General features: G+C 45.1%; 1 protein-coding gene across 1 annotated transcript; it reads right to left on the reverse strand.

Annotated features, from left to right (window-relative positions):
• Window positions 1-11,974, reverse strand: LOC108249552 (cullin-1). Its single transcript, XM_017439013.3, has 22 exons — window positions 11,819-11,974; window positions 6,360-6,735; window positions 5,133-5,307; window positions 4,890-5,057; window positions 4,653-4,703; window positions 4,466-4,556; window positions 4,049-4,212; window positions 3,806-3,968; window positions 3,445-3,575; window positions 3,174-3,281; window positions 2,989-3,095; window positions 2,610-2,658; window positions 2,397-2,528; window positions 2,204-2,321; window positions 2,045-2,121; window positions 1,417-1,535; window positions 1,220-1,325; window positions 1,097-1,144; window positions 801-883; window positions 620-725; window positions 399-512; window positions 1-112 (listed from the first exon to the last, which is right to left on the reverse strand). The coding sequence occupies exons 2-22, from the start codon at window positions 6,497-6,499 to the stop codon at window positions 32-34; spliced, it is 2,331 nt and encodes a 776-aa protein (XP_017294502.1). The 5' UTR covers window positions 6,500-6,735; window positions 11,819-11,974; the 3' UTR covers window positions 1-31.
• Window positions 11,975-16,559: the final 4,585 nt, after the last annotated feature.

Consider the following 16,559-nt stretch of genomic DNA (forward strand, 5'->3'; position numbering starts at 1 on the left):
GGGGGGTGTGGGGGTGGGGGGGTGTCAGCGTTCAGGCCAGGTAGCTGTAGGTGTCCTTCTCACCGTCCACTCGCTCCAGGTACTCCTTCTCTATCAAGATGTCGATGCATTTCTGTCCACAAGGGGGAGACAAAGACAGTTAATCCACAGCTGAATAAAGTCTTATTAAACTCTGCTTTTAAAGAAAAATAACTGCTGGTTCAGGAGGAACTTTATGGTGCCGAAAGGTAAAAATCTGGAAACAGAGTACTGGACAGAACCCTGATCCGGTCCTAATTTCCTGACTTTCTCCTTCCTGTGGTCTGGATCATCGGCTCTCAGGCCTCGAACTCAAACGCTTTGGAAAATAAAAAGGACTGGACTGAGACTTCGCCGCAGCCCGAGGAGACATCCGTTACCTTGATGACGGGGACTCTGGGTTTGAACCGGGACGACAGCTGGTTCAGAACTTCAGCCAGAAGCTGCTGGTGCTTCAGGACCTTCCTCATCTTCATGATCCTCACGATGGCAGCCTGAAGAACCACAGAAACGAAACTTTGTCACCAGCTTATAACCGTCTTTACGCCTTTCTTTAAAAGATCAAATGTGAAGAAACTAAAGCGGCGTTCTGGATGGCGACCTGGATCAGCAGCTTCCTGTCCTCCTCGATGTTCTTGTGGGTGGTCTCCTGCTCCTGTTTCTGCTCCGTCTTCATCGGGACGTTGATGTTCACCCTCAGCTTCTTACTGCAGGAGGACGACAGGATTAGAAATGCCTGAAGCTGCAGAAACAAACTGAGAACCACTCAAGCTTCTTCTCACTTCTTGTATCCGAGGAAAAGTTTGATAACCGTGTCGGGTTTGAAGTCCACCTCGTCCACGTTGGCGTTCTCGTCCTCCAGAACCTGAGGACCAGAAAGTCTGGATTAAAAGACTTTAAAAAGAAAACCGTCCTCGTGATTCAACGGGTAATATTTTAATTCTGCAGATGTTTCTCTTCCTGTTTGCTGCAGAATGTGTCATAAATATAATCAAGTCGAGTGTATGTGGCGCCCTCCGGTGGCCAGAAGCACCTGAACTTCTGGCTCAGTCTGTCAGTTCTTGGGTTTTTTACTCACCAGCAGCTTCGACTTCAACAGGATCTGCAGGACCTGAACCAGAATGTCCTAAAAACAATGCAAAGAGTTAAAAGGGAGAACATTTCAGAACGTTTCCGTCTGAGTCGTGTTCCGGTCGCTCACGGTCTTGATCTGCGTGCTGTCGGTCAGCTGCTGCACCGTGTAGCTGTCCTCCGTGTTGTACTGCAGCAGGATGGCCATCTGGAAGGTGGAGGCCTGCAGCGTGTACCTGTCCAGGAGGTAGACAGGGCCAGAGTCAGGACGCCAGAGTCAGTCTGGATCTGCTCAGGTGAGGATCGACGGGCCCGGCGGGTTCTTACCTGTTCTTGAAGCAGTTGGTGACCAGCTCTCCTTTGGACAGGTGATACAGCCAGGTGAGCTTCCTGCCGCTGTGTCTGCTGGCGTAGAACGCCGTGAAGCGCTGGTAGCTCCGCTCCAACTGCAGGAAGACGAAGAGCAGAACTCAGAGCAGAACCGCTTCACGGCTCCCGGGAGGTCTGGACTGGAGACCAGAACTTAACTGGTTCTTTCAGAACGTTTCGTCTCTCAAACTGTCAACCGTCTCAGGTTATTTTAGATCTCAGGGGTGTTTTATTATCTGTAGGATCATGTTTTCACAATGCATTCTGGGAAATAAACACCTGCTGCTGCAGGATGTGTCACTCAGTTTTATTTTCAGGTTTAGGAAATATTACATATAAAGTTTGTTTTTTTTTTAATTTAGTTAAACCTGGACTCAGATCTGACTTTCCAAACTGTAAAAGTTCAGTTTCTGGGAGCTGACGGCCGCAGAGGTTTATAAAATGTTCAGATTTGATATAAAACATCGTTTGAGGGACTTTTACAGATTCAGTGCATTTAGTCAAAGAGTCTGATGAGTTCCCAGACTTATCCAGACTTCCTGAAGCCCGGGTTTGGAGACATCTTGTCAGCTTTGTGACAGCTTACCTCTGAGGGCAGAGCAAAGGTGCAGGACTGCTGGAAGGGCCAGGACCCGGAGCTCAGGACCTGGATGCTGAAGTCCACTGAAACCAAGAAACAACAACAAACACGTCAAGAAAAACGGCTGAGTTTCAGCTGAAACCCCATCGGTGCGTTTCATCTCACAGTCCAGAGGCTCCGAGTTGCTGAGGTGCCTCTTGAACTGCTCGTTCAGGTCTTTACTGACTCCGATGTCCTGGAACATCCTCTGCAGTTTGGACGTGTACTCGAAGCCGCACGCTTGCTGCAGAAGAAGAAGAAAAGACGGGCCGTCAGCGGGCGGTTCGGTTTGAACCCGCCTGCCAGGACTGAATCAGACCTTCAGCTTGGAGATCATGCTGGCCTCGGCGTCGTCGCTGGCGCTGTTCTGGTGGACCAGACGTTTGGCCAGCATCTTGGCGTAGAACTTCTGGAAAACATCTTTGTCCTCGATGTACTTGAACACAACCATCTGAGGGAGGAGAGGAGAGGCTGATCACCGAACTGTTCCTGTTTCAGAAACAACTCGTGTCCTTCCTGTCCAGGATCTCACCACTTGGTTGAGCGTGTCCTCCAGCTCCGCCTCCTCCGGGTTTTTAGAGCTGAAGAGAAGAAAACGGATTAAATGCAGGAAGTGATTCTGATTCACGTGTCAGGCTGTCAAACAGGAAGTCACTGCGACCGGCTGAGAACCTCCAGATGTTCTGGTTTTTCTTCGTTGACTTTAATGCTCAGATTATCAGGTTTAATCTGGATTCAGATCAATGTTTCCAGGTTTAATCTGGATTCAGATCAGTGTTTCCAGGTTTAATCTGGATTCAGATCAGTGTTTCCAGGTTTAATCTGGATTCAGATCAGTGTTTCCAGGTTTAATCTGGATTCAGATCAGTGTTTCCAGGTTTAATCTGGTCTCGTTTGGATTAGCGGCCCACCTCTTCTTCAGCAGAGAGTCGCAGTATCGGGCCAGCAGCTCCGGAGACTTGCTGGAGGACTGAGCCATCCTGGTGACGGCATTGTTGTTGATGAAGCGACCGCACGCCTGAGGACAAACAGGAAACCGTCAGGTGTTTTCCAGCCAAACAGACTCTGCGGTTTTACTCCCCAGGTGACCTCTGACCTTATCGAGAGCCGCCACGAAGCCGGCGTCGTTGTTGAAGGCAGACATGACCAAGGCGTTGTACTTCTTGTGGACGTCCAGCGTCGTCTGGACGTAAACTTTGGGGTCCTGGAAGAAAAACAAACTTCTGTGAACAGATCTGTCTTCTGTCTTTAGGAAAGTACAGATTATTTCAAATCAACATGATCCGAACCAAACCGGTCCAGGTTAGCCGACCGTTTTGGGTCAGAACCTTCCCGTTACGGTAAACTCATCTGAAGCGTTTGCGTACGTTGAGCGCCGCCTCGCCACACTTCTCGATGGCGGCCAGGCCCTGGTTGTGGATGTGGGTCTCCAGGAGTTTCTTCAGTTCGCCGAGACCGTCCGTGATCCGAGACACCAGGTTGTACATCCGACCCAGATCTGAGAGTGGACACGGGACTCATCAGCAACCCAATTCAAGATGGCCGCCACAGCAAACAGTCATGCTGAGAGATTTGTTAAATAAAAACCTGTTTGATGAACATCTGAAAGATTTAAGCTACAGTTTTACCACCTTTAGCAGTTTCATGCTAATTTTAGCTTTTAGCTCCTGCCTTGCTGGTTTTAGCTTCTGTTCTGCCTGTTAGTTTCCTGCACCTGCTGTTAAATACCTTCATTCTTGTCGGCGTCCAGCAGGTTCTGGAACTCGGTGTGGAAGATCTCCAGGTGCTTCTCGATGAGGACCTGCTCACACTTCCTGGCCAGCTCGTCCTGCGTGGACTCGTGGAGGTAAACCTGGACGCGCCGCTGCTCCTCCAGGAGACGGGCCTCCGCCTGAGGAGACAGACGGTTCGTTCAAACCAACGCGGGAGCAGGAGCTGAGGGCCCCCGCCGGTCCGGCTCCAGGTGCTCACCTTTTTCATGTACTCTGTGACGGGGTTCTGCTGCAGGAACTCGGTGCTCTCCCGGGTGTAGAAGCGCTCCGTGTCGGTGAGGAACTGACACTCGAAGTACTCCTTGTAGACGGACAGCGTGGGGCCTTTGGCGAAGGCGTCCTCCTCGTTCAGACCCAACTCCACTGGAGGACAGGAGCAGAAACACGTCAGCACCTTGGTTCGGTCCAAACTTCGTTGGACGGGTTTGAATAACATGAACTTTGTGTTTGAGAAGGAAGTAAAACCTCAGAGTTTTATCTGAAATCAGCCTTTCAAACGGGACAGATTCAGAAACTGTCTGGTTTTGATAAATGTCTTTTAGTTCCTGAGGATGTGACACACCCTGATTGGATCAAGAACCGGTTCGTGTTCAGTTTGTTGCGTTTAAGGACCCACCGTAGGACTGGACGACCCCACTGATCAGTCTGGTGTTGATGGTCTCTCCGTTCCTCTCCCTCTCGATCAGCTTCAGAACAGCGTTTGTCACCTTCGGTCCATTTTACAGACGAAACAGGAGAATAAATGTTTGCAGTTTTCAGTCCCAGCTGTGCTTTTATTTTGTTCTTACAGACAGTAAACCCACCTGTTTGTTGAGGGGTCGGAATAAACACTCCCTCCAGGTCACCAGAGCCAGCTGGGTGGAGAAGAACGTCTTATTTTAATTCTCAACTCGCTCAGTCAAAACTCTGCAGATCTTCTTCCTTTTCTAATTAACCTCCATCAGCCGTTCTGTCATTTATTTAACCATCCGTCTTTGTAGAATGAAACTCAGCCTTTCTCCCATCAGTTGAACCATCTTTAGGAGCGGCTCTGAACTCACCGAGTAGATCTCGTAGATGCCCTTGCGTCCCTCGTCACACTCCCGTCTGACCCAGTGGCGGTTGAGGTAGGCGCAGATCCCGTTCAGGACCTTACTGGAGAAGCGGTAGTCCTCCCACTGCTGGGTGTAGAACTTCAGGACGCACTCGTCCATCAGGTCCTCGCCGTCCTGCAGGCGGAGACAGGAGTTAGACCCGAGAGCTGCGGAACGTTTCAGACGTTCGTAAGGAAAAAAAACACGGACCTTCAGCAGGCTGGTCAGGTAGTTCTTTAGGAACTCCTTGAGCCGCTTGTAGAGCTCCAGGCCCACAAACTGAGCGCCGCCCGGGGTGGTGGACTTTTTGGAGGGCTTGGCCGGAGGCACAGAGCCCCGGCCCTGGCTGGACTGGTGGACGCTGGTACAATAGTTATATACGTGTCTGAGGGACGGGTTAAGGACCGCACACAGCAACGTAAACCGGCTGGATTACAGTTAAATAAAAGCTTCCTGCAGCCGCCCTGTTTCCTGTTTCTACCGTCATCTGAACAGAAGCAGACAGGAAGTGACACGTCGGTGCGAACAAAGACCTTTTTAAAGGAAACAGCAAACGTTTTACTGTAAACTCAGGAAATAAAGAACTAAAATAAAAGTGTCACTGATCACTTCGATGGTTTTGGCTTTTAAAGTTTAAAGTTTGAAATTTTAATCAGAGTGAATTTTAGAAATGTAAAGAGGAACCACCCATCTAAAGCAGTTTGGGTCGGGACTCGACTGCAGCAACTTCAGGGTTTTGAGATCATTTCCAGAATTTAAATCAAATTTAAAAATGGCCGATAACCATTTTAAAAGGCAGGAAGGATTGTTGTTTATGGAGTTTGTTTCCACACCTGAACCACAGGTGCTTTGGGTCCAGAGTCTTCTCAGCTGAAGCAGGAAGTTCTGGTTCAGGTGACCCTCAGGAGCCCGTTTGTTTGGTCGCGTGTCTGCTGCCGTGAAAACGGTTAACGAGGGGCGACGCCGGGGAACCTCCACCTCTGGGCTGTCCGTGTTCCCCGGGCTCACTCGTCGTAGTTTCATTGATAAACGTTATAAAAGCGTACGGGTTTGAAACGCTGCAGTCATTTGGTGCTCGTACAGTTACTCCTCTAACAGAAAGCTGAAAGGCTCATAATTCATGTGGTTTGGAAAAAACACTTAAATTAAACTGGCTGTTGTGGCAGGAAGTGAAGAGGGATTTAAAATTAAAAGCTGTCTTTAAATGAGGTTCCTGAGGAAACAAACATCTCCCTGACAGAGTTTTTATCACCCTGAAGAAGACTGAAGCCTTTTTCCTGATCAAACTCTACAAATCTGTTTGTTTTGCAGGACATTTGAGTAAATATTTTACCATTTCTGGAAAAAAACAATGATTTTCCCCCTAAGACCTCCTCTCAGCTTCTGCTGACCTGTGGAGCGCACCGACGCCGAGCTGCAGCTGAGGTTTCAGGATACGTGTAGAGCTCCATGTAGCGGGACTTGGCCATGCTCTGCCTCGTGTACACCTGCTGGATTCCAGCCCGCAGGTCGTCCCATATCTGGTCCAGGCCTATCTGTTTCAGTCCGTGAGGGTTCTGGGTCCTGTTGGACGACATGGTGGAGCCCCTCGTCCTCTCCTCGACCCGGTCCTGCTCCCCCCCTCCGGCTCCTCCTCGCTCCTCGGCTGGTTTCGGTCCTGACTCGCTGCCCTCTCAGAGCCTGCAGTCCATCTGGTGGCTGCAGAAGAAGAGCTGCTGGCTGTCGGCTGTGAGACGGGATGCAGTCCCACTCCGCACGCCCGGATGGCGCTGTCTGCCACTCCTCCGCCTGGATGCTCTCTTCACCAGATGACCTGAGGAGGAGATTAGATCAAATAGATCAGCGATCTGAGGATTTAAAGCTCTGGACCCAAACATCCAGCCGTGTCGGACGTCACCCAGATAAACACAGATTAGTCCACTTCTTCAGCTCCGTCACCTACAACACAAGCTGCCGTCTGAACTGACTGTACCTCCGAGTCCTTCGACTCGACGGCAGGTGTTCCTGTCACCACAAAGGTGAAACACGGTGACCAGCGAAGGCCATGATTCCCGCCCGGAGAGGCCGGATCCTGAGAGCCGTCATTTCATCCGCTGCTGACAGGAAATGAGTCAACAAAACCCAGGAAATATAGATGTTAGCCGTTAGCACGAAGCTAATAACAGCTAAATATTAATTAACATCAGCTCGAACAGAGCAGAACACCAGAGGAAGTGATATAAGCACAATTCATTTTAAATTATAAATAAACTCCAAATAAAACAACTGGTTGTTGTTGACTTCAGTCTTTTAGCTGAAACTTTGTTAAATTTAATTTAAAATTTATTGGCAATACTTGTGATTAAATTTTAATGTAATCTTTGATTTTGAATTTCTTTAACCCATAAAACAGAAATTACCAATCACTCTTTCATTTTTCATCCTGATCAGTTGTTTTAATTTTAATCTGTCGTCACTTTAAGCAGAAAACTACGACAGGAACCTTTAAGGATAAAGAGATGGACTTTATTTTCATGGTTCAAGTAAAAAATAAATAAATCAGGAGGATAAAATGTGACTGAACCAGTGAGTCAGAGACAAACATTTCTGTCCCAAATCTAAGAGATTAATTTGTGTTTTTGTTGTTTCATAAACGACGAGTCATGGAATAAAACGGAGCTGCGAGGCGTTCAGGTGCCTTCAGATGAGTGCAGTCGCGTTTTCCCGGCCGAGCCGCAGCAGACGGGCAGAGCGGTTATATTTAGCAGCAGCAGGCGGCGATGCCAGGACCAGAACCAGAAGGTCCGAAGGCTCAGATGTATCTTCGAACCTCAGAGATGATTGGGTTCTAACAGTCAACTCACACCGAGCTGCTGAGGACGTCTTCATCAGGTCAACATCCAATCATATTTAACTTTATTTACATCAGTTAGTAGTCGGACCTTTTGAATGACTCTCAGCTACTACCACGTCTCCAGAACGTCTCAAAACCTTCTGGGGCGAGTCTCAGAGGGGACGGTCCTGCTGAGGTTTCACAACCCGTAAAAAAAAAAAAAAAAAGTGATGATTGTTCTAAAGGCGTCCGCACAGCTCGCTGGACACAAACTCCAGCAACCGACGCAGGACAAACAATCAGCTCCTTTTCTGCTTCAGGTTCTCTGAGGAACAGCTGGAGAAGCAGAAGAAGAAACCCTTCATACCTTCCTCTTCCTCACATGGCCTCCAGGTTCATGGCCACAGAACCTCAGGAGACAACAGATTAAATCTGCGTTACAAATAATCCCGTCATCGTCAGAGCAGATTACAGAAACTCTGACATTAGTGGTCTCAGGTGCTGACGGACAAACCGGGTCTGGACCAGCAGAACCTGAAGGAGAACTGAGCTCGGTCAGTAATCTGATTACTCTGATGATCACCTGCTCAGACTCAGACCTACAATTAAAACCACAAACTGCACCTTTAAAAAGTAAAAACCTCAGTTTTACCTTCAGAGGTTTTGTTGTTTTGCAGAAAATACATTTAATGAGGTTTCGACGTGTTAGCAGCAGGAGCCATTTTGTTTTAAACCACCTGATGATTCCCTCATCAACCTGAAGGAATAATAATAATAAATGAGATGCTCACCACCTGTCCTAACAAATGTCTGAAGTACTGTACAGGAAGTGAGTTTGATCTGTTGGATGTTTAGAACAAATAAAACTTCTCGAAGAAAAGCTCTGTCTGATGAGACTTCCTGTCTTTTCTGCAGGCAGATAACTGATGCAGGAAAACGTTAGCAGCCGCACCGCAACGCGGACCATTTCTGATGGAAGCGGCGGAGGACAAACGGCGCCCCCGTCAGCAGATGGAGGGGAGCACGCTGCAGCGAAGTAAACACTTCCTTCGTGGAGCAGAAGCAACACACCGACTGAAACATCAGGAAAAACAGGGAAGCTCAGACGGACGCAGGACACAAACCCTCCGAAACCGAGCGGGAAATAAACAAAAGCTGCTTCGATTACTGAGACAGAGACGTGTCCGCAGAGGAGGAATCCTCATCTTCAGGCGGGATTTTAAATAAATAAACTGGATTACAGATAGATTCTGTCACATTTAAAACAGATCCAGTTTAATCAACTAAAAAAAAAGCTTCTACTTTATATTTCTGTCTGTTACAAAACCTCTGAACCCTGATTCATCAGCCACCACCAGACCAGGAACAGCAGGGGTCAAAGGTCAAGCTTATTTATAGTGAACAACAGAGAAGGTGTTCGCAGATTTGTCGACTGAAGACGGCGAAGAAACGGAGCTTCTGTTCTGTGACGTAGGGGTCCTGCCTTCCCCCGGATCTATAACCGACTACAGAAGGAGCAGGAGGTCAAATCTGAGTCCATCTCTGAGCGGTTTGTCCCAGCAGAGCCACCGTAGCAGAAACAGGCGTTAGCTCCTCTGCGGGGCTTTTAATGTGAAGTTAGCATCAGTGCTACACGTTTATCTGTGACTCTTCTTCAGGCATGAAAACAAATAAATCAGTGTTTGTTTATGTAAAATAAACCAAAATGCATCAATAAGAGTTTCATGATCCCAACGAGCTGAATCATCAGGAGCCTGAAGAGTTGTTTCTTTAAATAGTCTCCATTTTTGATTTTCTGATCAAGTCTGAGTTTGAGCCACTACTTAAAATTAAGGCGTTTCTCTCTGAATGAATGTTGTGTTTGTGATCACATGAACTCCAAATTATCTCCAGATCTTTGTGTTTTTATGTGGATTTCTACCAAAACATACGAATATTAGTTTCCTGGCTCATGTTCGGTTTAAATATTGATTCAGACACTTAAAAAAAAAACTGTAAATAAATAAGAAATAAGCTTAGGCGGGATCTAAAACCTGCAGCTCTTTGATCCATTTTTAGAACAGCAGAAAAGACGAGTTTTATCAGTTTTATCAGGTTAAATATTTTTAAAAAACGCGTCCATCAGATCATGTTAGTAGTTTGTTTTTAAAGCTCATCAAGAGTTTGAGCTTTTGCACAAACATCCTAATTTCACAACAAAAAGAATCAGAAATAAAAGATAAAGTAAATAAATGAAAATTGTTATAATCATTTTAATATTTCAAAGTTGGATAACTAAAGGACTCAGTTCAGTGTTTATTTTATTAAAGGGAGTTTAACCTATAAATGTTTATTTTGTCCTAACACGTGAACATGAACTAATCTATTAAAGAGTTTTAGTTTTCTGCTGTAAAACTATAGTTTTTATATTTATTTCAGGTTTCCAGCACAGGTCCCCACCGGCCAGAGAACGTCCTGTAATGAACCAGAAGTGGCCCGCGGGCCAGGAGTTGATGATCAGTTTTATTTACTGGTCAGAAATGAATCATTTTGACTGTAAAGGTTTCAGAGAACCGACCTGAGACCACCCTGGACCCGGGATCTACTCCAGGAAGTAGTCCTCACCGAAACGTAGCTTTGCTCCAATAACTTCAGCACATTTCAACATCCCGCCGCCTGACCTCTGACCTTTCAACACGCCATCAAATTAAAACTGTTTCCTCTAAAACTTTTATCACAATGAAGCGTCAAGTTTTAAATCACTGTTTACAACAAAGACTGGCTCAAGCAGAATTAGCAAACCTAAAAATAAAGAACAAAAATCAGATTGTGTTCTTTATTTGGACGACTCACGCAGAAATATTTATATTTATAAAAGTAAATCAAATTATCATCATCATAACAGCAGACTGAATCGAAAACCTTTAGGATTTTAACCGTTTATTAACATTAAACAGTTTATCTTGAGCCACCTGTCAGCGTTCACTCTGGTAGTTTTTAAAACATGTGCAAATCTGAAACGCAGGTACGCACTCAACGTAAACAAAGCAGTCTTAGCCGCATATTTCACAGAACAAAAACACCCGAAGAGTCAAACGAATACCTGCTTTCTGTCGGCTGTTTCCGCGGGTAAACAAACACACCTGGTCGCAAACGTTTAATTTAAAGGACGTGAATTAGTGATATGAGATATTTTCAGGTTTAATGACTTTGCAGTGAACAAGATGACATTTAAGGGATGATAGCTGACTGGAGCCATTTTGTTTGACTTTTAATCACCTTTATTGTTCAAATATCCACTGATTTTGATTCAATCATGTGACTAAAAGCTGTAACTTCCTGCACACCTGTAAGGATCTGAGCAGTTTTTATGCAACAACAAAGCTCTCTGTGGCGTTCAGGGACACAGAAGAGAAGCACAAAATGTTATTTTAGAACACGTTTACGGAGGGTTTTGAGCATCCAGGGTGAAAACTGGTGACTGGTTGGTTTGTCTCCAGGCTGAGGAGCAGGTGGAACAATAATAAGCTGTTTAACTTCTCGTCCTCGGGCTGTAATTTGACGGATTTGAAGGTTTTCCAGCTCCTTCAGGATCATGAAACCAAAGCGCCAGAGGGCCGGGGGGTTCTCTCCGGGATCTGGTTGATACAAAGTCAGCTTCCCTTCTGAAATGTAGCCTCGAATTGGACGGAATCTGCTTCATAAAATGGTTGTTGGGGTTCTCCCCCATCGGGCTGTAGTTTAACTCTGCTACGCAACACTGCGAAGTGTTAGCTTCTCGGATTAGCCGCTTAGCTCGGCTGCCTGGCCGCTGGCTGGACGGGCTTTTAATCAAACTACGGCATTCGTTCCCTTCCTAAAACTCGCTTAGAAATAAATATATTGTTTTGGAATATCTTTATGGGTAGATACGGGTTCCCCCGAGCCAGCAGCAGCGGTCAGGACTCAGTAACTGGCTGCTGTAAAATGGCTTCTGTTCGATAATGAGTCAGGAAAACAGTTCGCTAACCGTTTAGCATTAGCCAGCTAGCTCTGTTTAAAGCTAAACTACCCAGAAAAAAGGTTAGCAGCAGCCAGCGATCGCAGCTCCTAAACGCCTCCTCACCATTTTAAGCTGGTCGCCGTGTCCGTGTGATCGCCGTACGGGTGTGTTTTTCTGGTCCGGAGTCGGTGTCCCCCCCGCCGCCGTGTTTCGTCGCTCGGTGTGTTCTCGCCGTCCGTTGCCGCTAACTGCGACCGCTTCGCTGCTTCGCACAAAGATCAGAGCCGCGGCGCCTTCAGGTGCTGTCGGAAAATCAGACGTCGTGACGAAACGCTCGAACAAACGCACCGAATAAATAACTTTAAGTCTGGGATGCAAATACAGAAAACAAAGCATATTACAAATATATCAAATAAAATTACAATTAAATTCTTTCTTAATAAAAAGGATTGTTGTAAATGTTTTGTTTTACTTTTTCTTTTTTTTTTTTTTGCAATCCTTCATAACATATCTGCTCAAATCTTTGCTGTAACTTGTCGAAAATGTAATTATTTCAATTAAATAAATCATAAAAAAAAACTATTTAGAAAGAAAAAGGGTTATACAAATAAATAAGAAATTCTTAAATCCAGAAAAAAAAAACTGTTTGAAAATATTTGCAAAACACACTCTGGAGTTTTTTAAAACTTATTTGAAAAATTTCTTCTTCATTAACATTTATAAATTTAAATAACAACTTGTTTTTTTTTATAACATTACATTAAATCCAAACAAAGGCGTGATACAAAATATAAGCAAGCAAGACGTAAGCATGCGCAGCAGTGTAATTTCGGAGCTTAAGGGTATTCTTTGAACGCATCATCTGCATCTCAAAGGCCTTTAGTTAAAAACTACAATCATGGCTGCCGCTCGGTTTCTGTATGGCTATTGTAATCACTGTGGCGCATGCGCAGTTGACAGTTTCGGTCTTTTGACGTGAAACCTGAATTATTCATGCCGGAGGGAGAAGCACGACTCTGACATTTAGCTCTGCTCGCTTTAAATTTGTTTACATCCATTTTTTAAAATACCTTAAACGTAACATAAGGCGAAAATAATATAAAACAACTATAACTGTCTCTCATTTACCGGAAGTTAATTGTGTTTTGCTCTAACCATAGCTTGTTATTATGGTTTGTTATGGCTTTTGGACAGTCAAATTAAAAGTTTATTTACTTTATTTTATTCTTCTCAGATCAGAAGTGTTGCGTGATGTAAGTCACGCAGAGTGCGCCCTCTGCTGGCGCAGCAGGTAAAAACACAAACACCGGAAACATTTCTGATGACATGTTGGCTGCTGCTTACATAAACCTTCTTCTCTAAAGCCTGACAAGAACTGGAAACATTACATTTTCTGCTAAAACACAGAGTGATGCTGAGGGACTGGAATCAACAACAGCTAAAAGCTAAAAGTAGCTAAATGCTAGCTAAAGGCTAAAAGTAGCGTACAAAGTAGCCGAAGCAGACATATTAGAAAACAATGTTTTTAAAGGAACTGAAGCCATTCCCGTGTGTTTCTATATTTGTAAAGAAAATCAAATGTTTTGAAAATAAATAAAAATAAATCTGGTCCAGATGACTCTACAGCTTTCAAAGAAAAGTTATCCTTATAAATAGAAAATAATAATAATTAATTGATCAAAAAATATGTATTATAAAATGAGTTAAGATCCCAAAGACAGAAAGTTGAACTTTTTTCCCCATAACTTTAATAAAAGCAACAAACACCAAAAATCCTAAATTTTAGGTATTTCTATTGTATTATAAACACATTATAATCAGTTAGCTCAACAAATATCTGACAAGCAGGAATTAAATTTGTAGGAGATGTGTTCATCTTTCCAACAAAATGGTGAGCTTTTTTTACTTTTAAAAAAGAAAATATGTTTCAAAAAAGGTACATATAAAAACATAGAAGAACAAGAGGACCGCTGTGAAAACACGTCTGGATTGATGCTGTCGGGAACTGGAGCCCCACATTTCACCAGAGGAACTCCCAAACTTTACAATGATGTCACAAAGTCTGAGGCGGTGGCGCCGGTCGGACAGCAGGAGGCGACCTGCGCTGGTCTGATAGTTGGAGGCAGTCAGATGGCAAAATCCTGCCAATGCCACACAATTACACAACTAATATTTATTACTATTTGCTACATTCCTGTTTGGCTCTCGATACGTCACACTTCAAAGTGATCACAGAAATTGCTGATTTTTCAAATTTTTATTAATTTTAAATTAGTGTTGTTGTTGTTTTTTTAAAATGAGAGACTCGGAAAACAAGCAGCTTTTATGACTTTATTTTGGTGTATGTTAGCTTCAAAACACTTCATTTCCTGTTTAAAATCAATTAAAACTAAAATCCGGTCCTCCAGGCCGCCGGGGGGCGCTGTCTCCCTGCTGTCCCCCAGATACAAACCTTCCATCGCTTTCCTCCAGCAGCGGACTGACCAGGCCCCTCACAGCCGCTACACGGTGGCCCCCAGCCGGGCTGATTCCCGCTGCAGACCCGGCAGGTGAGACTGCTCCCGGTTCACCGGAGACCGGCGGGCCCCGCGACCCCCACCGCCCAGCCTGCCGGATTCACGGACCGCTCCGCGGGGAACAAGCGGGGCTGCGATGCGCCCATAAACAGAGTGCGACACGCATGCACACCCGCACAAACCCGTCATATACGGGCCCGTGTTGCGTTTCGGGGTCCGGGCTCCGAACCGGAACCACAGGCGGTACCGTTCGGAGGGGAAAGCCGCTGAAATCATCGTGCGGGGGAAGCTCCCGCCGCGCTGTCAGACGAGGAAGTGGGGCTTCAAACACGCCCAAAGCAGGCTGCGAAACCACCGAGAGCCGCTCATCAGATAACAGCCGCACGGATCGACATGCGCCCGCTGTCCGATGGACCACACCGGGACTGACCCGCGGGACGACGCCGATACCAGCAGGTAGGTGACCGGGGAGGCTGCGCTCCCACCCGCCGGTCCCCGGAACGCCGCGGAGGCCCGTCTTCATCTTTTTTTTCTGTTTTTAATGCCACATGCGGGATGATCTCTGGCCTAACTGTCACACAGCGCGTCGGCTGCGGGGCCAGATGTCAGCATCTGGAGGCACCTGCCAGCGCGCGCTGATGGGGGGTGGGCGCCCCCAGAAGCCCCTGGGTCAGATCAGAACCTGTGGGTAGACCCGCCTGACGGAACCAGCAGCTGGGTTTTCATTTCAGAACCACAGATGTGTTCATTAGAACCAAAACAAAGTGAGCCCGAAGCTGCGGTTCGTCTGCACTGTAAAAACTGACAGTTAAAACAGTTTTTCTAATCTGCACTGTAAAAACTGACAGTTAAAACAGTTTTATCTAATCTGCACTGTTAAAACTTAGTGTTATACAGTCTTATTTAATCTGTACTGTAAGAACTGACAGTTAAAGCGAGTTTTATTTAGTTTGCACCATAGAAATTAACAGTTAAAACGAGTTTTATCTAATCTAAATTAAGTTCAAACGATTGTAATTTAACCTGCACTCTAAAAACTGACTGTTGAAACAGTTTAATTTAATTTGCACTGTATAAACAGTTGTTTTTTTCGTTCATACTGTGAAACCAAACAATTTAAATATATATGTTACACTGTAAAAAAAAACTAAATTAGTCTACGCTCTAATAATGATCTCATTATACCTACACTGTAAAACAAACCAGTATTTGCTCTTGTTAGCCTACTGTGTAAAAACAGTTAACCTACACTGGAAAAAACTTCAAATGTGTTTTAATTAGGTTTATTCTAATTATGTTGTAATTACTATATTACACTGTAAAACATGGTTTAAATAACCTATTAAATGAACTATTGTGGATAAAAACAAACAGAATTTGATATAATTACCAGCTTGAATTTGAAGTTTCATTTTACAGTTTAACATGGTAAATAAAACATAAATGTATCTGTTTGTTTTTACAGTGTCAGGTGAACCTTTATAAACTTTATGTTGCTGAAGCTCTGAGGTTCTTCAGGGCTGCAGTCCGGTGTGGTAGTAGCTGAGAGTCATCCGCAGCTCCTGCTTTAGAACTTCAGCTGTTTTAGAACTTCAGCTGCTTTAGAACTTCGGCTGTTTTAGAAGTTCAGCTGCTTTAGAACTTCAGCAGAACCTTCAGGGTTCATCAGGAGAACCTCGAGGACTGAAACCAGACTGTGGTTTTGACATCACAGAAATAAAATACTTCACTCTTTTATTTAGAAAAGACTCGACTTAAAGCAGCTGGACGGTTTCAGCCGGAGGAACCGTTGGTTTATAGCTGGTAAACGCTGATATTAAGCCGAAGAGTGCGGCAGCGCCTCCTCACAGCCGAAACTGAAGCTTTAAAGAGCGCCGCAGCTGCGTTTTATGACGCGGTTTCAGGATTTATGAAACGTGTGAAACTGAATTATTACAGTTAAAAGGTTCAGAACAGAGGCTGAAAGTAGTTAAACAGCAGCTAAAATTAGCAGCTAAAAAAGCTAACATTAGCACAACTGTAGCTAAAAGCTTAAATGAGTAAAATGGCGGCTGAAAGCTAACAGAAGTTCACTGAAGCAGATTTCTAAAAGTAAAGATTTTAAACTGAAATGTTTTTAAAAAGTTTGACGTCGCAGCCGTAACGTCCTGAACGAGCCGAAGTTTTAGTCCAACAGCTGTCCTGTGTCCTGAAGACGTCCTGAACTTTACTTTTGTCTCAGGTCTCTTCAGAGTTGAATGATGGACAAGGAGCTCCTCCGTCAGAGCCAATCAGAACAGAGTTCCAATGGACCCGCCCCCTCCACGCCTACGACCCCCACCCCTCCACGGCTCATCCCCAACCCCATG

This window comes from Kryptolebias marmoratus, linkage group LG21 (genome assembly GCF_001649575.2).
Source record: "Kryptolebias marmoratus isolate JLee-2015 linkage group LG21, ASM164957v2, whole genome shotgun sequence".
Taxonomy (NCBI): Eukaryota; Metazoa; Chordata; class Actinopteri; order Cyprinodontiformes; family Rivulidae; genus Kryptolebias; species Kryptolebias marmoratus.

What these genes read in the sequence shown, in the direction of transcription:
- LOC108249552 (XM_017439013.3), bottom strand. Translation starts at nt 6,499, where the DNA reads ATGTCGTCCAACAGGACCCAGAACCCTCACGGACTGAAACAGATAGGC. An exon ending in ACCTGACCAGCCTGCTGAAG is followed by an intron (nt 5,058 to 5,132) that starts GTCCGTGTTTTT and finishes CTCCGCCTGCAG; the next exon opens with GACGGCGAGGACCTGATGGA. An exon ending in GCATCTACGAGATCTACTCG is followed by an intron (nt 4,704 to 4,889) that starts GTGAGTTCAGAG and finishes TTCTCCACCCAG; the next exon opens with CTGGCTCTGGTGACCTGGAG.